General features: G+C 34.7%; 1 protein-coding gene across 1 annotated transcript; it reads left to right on the top strand.

Moving 5' to 3' along the window:
- The first annotated feature begins 1,748 nt into the window (after positions 1-1,748).
- Positions 1,749-4,122, top strand: LOC107956263 (uncharacterized). The gene is made up of 4 exons (XM_016891976.1): positions 1,749-2,022; positions 3,414-3,493; positions 3,614-3,838; positions 3,934-4,122. The coding sequence occupies exons 1-4, from the start codon at positions 1,749-1,751 to the stop codon at positions 4,120-4,122; spliced, it is 768 nt and encodes a 255-aa protein (XP_016747465.1).
- Positions 4,123-4,908: the final 786 nt, after the last annotated feature.

Raw genomic sequence — 4,908 nt, 5'->3', positions numbered from 1 at the left:
TTAATTTTAGAAATTCGGTCCCTCTCTTTTTTTAATTTAAAAATCCAAATGCTATTGTTAACACCATTAATTTCTTTTGTTAAATTCACCAGTGTGACATTTTAAAATTAAAAAAAAACTCATTTAATAATCATGTAATAAAAAAAATGTTGCAACAAACTTGAATTTAACAAAAAAATTTAATAGCGTTAACAACTCTTAAAAGTGATATCAGCATTTTGATCAAAATAAAGTATTTGGGCTAACCAATGACATTATAAAAAAATTGAGGTACTAAATTATGTCAAAAAGTTGAAGTATGAAAATTGAATATTAAATTCCAAGTGTAGCACAGGAATCAAAATTGAAATTTGACCATTATTATATAATCTTTAAATTCAATTGTAGCATAGGAACTAAAATTAGATTTTAACCATGATTTTTGTGTAATGCAAAAAAAAAAAAAAAGAAAGAAAGAAAGATGACAATCCTATCACCCTTCATGTTGGGTTAGTTATTAATTATTTTTTGGGTCAAATTATAGATTAAATATTTGAATATTAAAATATACTTTAAGTCTCAGTATTCTTTGTATATTTAAAATTTAGTATTTGTAATTTTATTTTTAGAAATTTAGCCCCTCTATTTTTTAAGTTTTAAAATCCAGGTTCAAATGTTAACACCATTAAATTCTTCTATTAAATTTGTTGGTGTAATTTTTTGAAAAAAAACAACTCACTTAGTATCCATGTAACAAAAAAATGACATTGCAATGTGCTGAAATTTAACAAATAATTTTAATTGTATTAATAACTCTTAAAATTTAAATAAGCATTTTAATCAAAACAAAGTATTTAGGCTAATTAATAACATTGTAAAAAATTGAGGTACAAAGTATTTGGGCTAATCAATAATAGGAATCAAAATTGAAATTTGACCATTATCATATAATCTAAAATTTGAGTGTAACATAAGGACTAAAACTAAAAATTTACCCTTTTCTCTAAAATGAAAAAAAAAAGTTATTCCACGTGTCAATATCACAGGTCCCACGCAAAGGAGCTTGCGACCAAGGCACACTTGGATTATCCATCTTGTTCACAAAAGGCCACTTGGCCCACTACTTGGAGAGATTGAAGGCCTATCTACATAGCCCGATGAATATGGAAAGTAACTTATATTTTACCATGGTGAACATTTGTAATCCTAGGGGATAAGATTGTATAGACTTTAAATCCCTTAGGACTCTCATATTGTAGATAGGCTTTAATCTTGACTGTCGATGTAATTTAAACTATGTCATTGGATTTAGGTGAACTCAACTATAAATAGAGGCATTTTCCCTTATTTTTAATCATTTCATTATTAGTTATTGAATATATTTGAGAGCATTTACTCAAACACCTTGTGTACATTATTTTCTTGTGGCTTATTCAGTTCTTTCATTGCTTCTTTGTCATTGAATGTGCTTCCGTTTTATTTCGGTGCCTTAGAGAATTCCCTTTATGAATTCTCATCTTTCAAGAGTTAGGCTAACTTAGGTAGATTTGAAGCAAAGAAATCGTTTGAGGTTGCAGTTTTCTAGAATAAAGTACTAAACCCCTGACAGTTGGTATTCAAGCCAAGGTTCAAAGGCCCCGCTTGAGATGACGAAAGGAGTAGATGATTAGGCTGAGCCTAGGGTGACTCGTGGGAGGGGTAAGAAAGCTAGTAGATTGAAGGATATGCTACTAGCTTTGGAAAATTGAGTAGTCATTCTCAAGGAATCCATGGGTGATGTGAAGGAAACACTCGAGCTAATTGAGGGACGCATCGATGAGCCGGACTCGATGGAAGAACAACTTAAGGAATATGTGGAGGAGGTCCTTAGTTCCAATATGGATGCGTTGCAAGCGCTCCTCAATATCGCCATGGGTAAGTTGATAGAAAAGGATGAGGCTCTCAAAGTTGGGATGATAGCTATGACGAAAGAAAATGAAACCACGATGAAGGCTTTGAACACAAAAATTAAAGAGCTTGAAGGAGAGCTCGTGCAGAGCTGTTGTGAGTAAAAAGGTGTTAAGTGCGACACAAGCTATAAGATTAATGTTTGCGTATGGTAAGGGATTGTTTGAAATGATCTATGTTTTCTGTCATCAAAGGGGATGGTAAGCTAAAAAAAAAACACTGTTGAAACTTAGTTCGATATTGAGTGGCGTCAAAGCCAGGAAGGGTCGTAAAAGAAAGGGGTCGATTATTGTAGACATCATTGTGGTTGACAGAGGGTTGAATGCTTTTATTGACACAAGTGCATTAGCTTTGTTCATGTCTTAAGAGATTGCTTAGAAACTTGGTCTTAAGATTGAAAAGGTATCGGGTTGGATCAAGATAATGAATTTGAAAAACATTCCAACAAAGAGTATTGCAAAAAGAGTTTAACTTCAACTTGGCAGTTGGACAGGTAAGGAAACCATTGAGGTAATACCACTTGATGATTATGACTTTGTGGTTGGATTAAATTTCCTTTACTGAATTAATGTGTTTCTTGCTCCTTTTGTTAATTGTATGTGTATCTTGAGTTTGTGTCATAAATGTGTGTTGCCAATTAAACGGGATGAGGATGTGGAGGCCAAAGTACTGCCAGCAATCCAGTCCGCTAAAGGGGTGTGTAGAGATGAAACATCCTACTTAAAAACCTTAAAAGTTGACGAGTTTATTTATCCCATTGATAAGATTTCAAAAGAGGTGATACAATTATTACAATTTTTTTAGGATGTGATGCCTATCAAGTTGCCCAAAAAGTTACCACTTAAGAGGGAGGTGAATCAAAAGATTGAGTTGATGCCCAATACTGAGCCATCAGCTAGGGCCCCATATCAAATGTCTCCACCAGAGTTTGAAGAGTTGCAGAAATAGTTGAATGAGCTTTTATATGTTAAGTTCACTAGACTATCTAAAGTCTTGTATAGTGCACCAGTTTTGTTCTAAAGAAAGCATGATGGGTCCTTGAGATTGTGCATAGATTAACGAGCATTGATCAATGTCACTGTGAAGAATAGGTACCTAATTCCACTTATTACAGATTTGTTTGATTAGCTTGGTAGCGCAAGATGGTTTACCAAGTTAGATTTGCGATCAGGGCACCACCAAGTCAGAGTAGCCGAAGGGGATAAGCCAAAGACATTTTGTGTGATGCGTTATGGCTCGTATGAGTTCCTTATTGCCCTTTAGATTGACTAATTCCCTAGTGACATTTTTTACCTTGATGAATAAGGTTCTTCAACCTTTTGTAGGTCATTTTGTGGTTGTTTATCTTGACCATATTGTGGTGTACAATAATTCACTTAAAAAGCATGTGGAGCATTTGAAGAAAGTGTTCTAAGCCTTGCGAGAGAATGAGCTTTATGTCAAGGAGGAAAAATGCTCGTCTGCTTAGCGCGAGGTACCGTTCTTAGGCTACATTGTGGGAGGTGGTAGAATCCGGATGGATGGGGGTAAAATTTGGGCTACTATTGATTGGAAGCCACCAACCAAGGTAACAGAGTTGTGCTCTTTCCTTGGGTTTGCAAACTATTACCGACACTTCATTGAAGGCTACTCTAGAATCATCACACCCTTGATGGATTTATTGAAGAAGGATGATATGTTGGATTAGGGTCTGCAATGCCAAAAAGCCTTTGACCAAGTGAAACAAGTAATAACAAATGAGCTCATGCTTGCCTTGCTGGATTATTCTAAACTGTATGAGGTATGCACGGATGCATCAGACTATGTGACTAAGGGAGTACTAATACATAGGCATCTGATTGCTTTTGAAAGTCAAAAGCTTAATGATACTGAGCAACGATTCACAGTTCAAGAGAAAAAGATGACCGCAGTGGTGCATTATTTGCACACATGGTATGTATAGATAATGTTTCAAATAGTTATTTTCTGACTTAGAAAAAGTTGTCTCCCAAGCAAGTTCTTTGGTAGGTTTTCATGGCAAAATTGGATTTTATCATGGAGTATAAGCCAGGGAAAGCCAACGCAGTGGTTGATGCATTGAGTCGAAAAGTAGAGTTTGCAGCAATCAGTCAGCCTGATAGTGCTCTATTGGATCACATTAGAGAGGGATTGTCCCATGATCCCATAACCAAAACTTTGATCGAGCTTGCCAAATAGGGGAAAATGAGGCGATTTTGGCTTGAGGGAGATTTGTTGTTCACTTAAAGGCATCTTCTTTATGTACCTTAATATGGGAATTTGAGCAAGAAAATCATGAAAAAGTGTAATGATTTGAGAAAGGTTGGCCAACCAAGTATAGATTGCACATTGACTTTTTTGAAGGACTGTTATTATTGGCCTTACATGTGTAATGATGTTGAGACCTGTGTGAAAACTTATCTAGTATGCCAGCGAGACAAGGTAAAGCTGAAAAACTTCGGCCGATTTATAGCAGCCTTTACCCATTTCAAAACATCCATAAGAGAGTGTAACTATGGAATTTATTATTAGTTTGCCTAAATATGATGGGTTGCGGGTATTTTTGTTGTGGTTGATAACTTGATACATGCATGGATGGGGTGAAATTTATTAAATTCCATTCACCGAAGCTACTAATTTTCAAGTTTAGGAAATTAGCAAACTTACGATGACTTTTTGGATGGGATCCAGGTATTTTTGGGTTGAGATGTCTCATAGAGTTCAAATATCTATCTCTTAGCTTCGAAAAAAACTTTGAATCACTTGATTTTGAGTTTGGGAGCTCAAGTTATGATCGTTTTAATGAAGACTAGGCTAAGAAAATTCCTAGACGGGATTATGACGGGAATTACGAGTTTTTGGCTTTTAATTCGAGTTTAAATCATATTAGGTTTGGGTTTTATTATATATGAGCTCAATATTTTATTTATCAGCTCTTATTATTTTATTATTCTAAATTTTTCATAATTATTAAGTAGTTTAAGT

The sequence above is a fragment of the Gossypium hirsutum genome, chromosome D07 (genome assembly GCF_007990345.1).
Source record: "Gossypium hirsutum isolate 1008001.06 chromosome D07, Gossypium_hirsutum_v2.1, whole genome shotgun sequence".
Classification (NCBI taxonomy): domain Eukaryota; kingdom Viridiplantae; phylum Streptophyta; class Magnoliopsida; order Malvales; family Malvaceae; genus Gossypium; species Gossypium hirsutum.
The sequence above is the reverse complement of the archived record's forward strand: the minus strand, read 5'-3'. Positions and strand labels throughout refer to the sequence as shown.

What these genes read in the sequence shown, in the direction of transcription:
- LOC107956263 (XM_016891976.1), top strand. Translation starts at nt 1,749, where the DNA reads ATGGGTGATGTGAAGGAAACACTCGAGCTAATTGAGGGACGCATCGAT. An exon ending in AGAGCTCGTGCAGAGCTGTT is followed by an intron (nt 2,023 to 3,413) that starts GTGAGTAAAAAG and finishes TACCGTTCTTAG; the next exon opens with GCTACATTGTGGGAGGTGGT. An exon ending in ATTGGAAGCCACCAACCAAG is followed by an intron (nt 3,494 to 3,613) that starts GTAACAGAGTTG and finishes ATGTTGGATTAG; the next exon opens with GGTCTGCAATGCCAAAAAGC.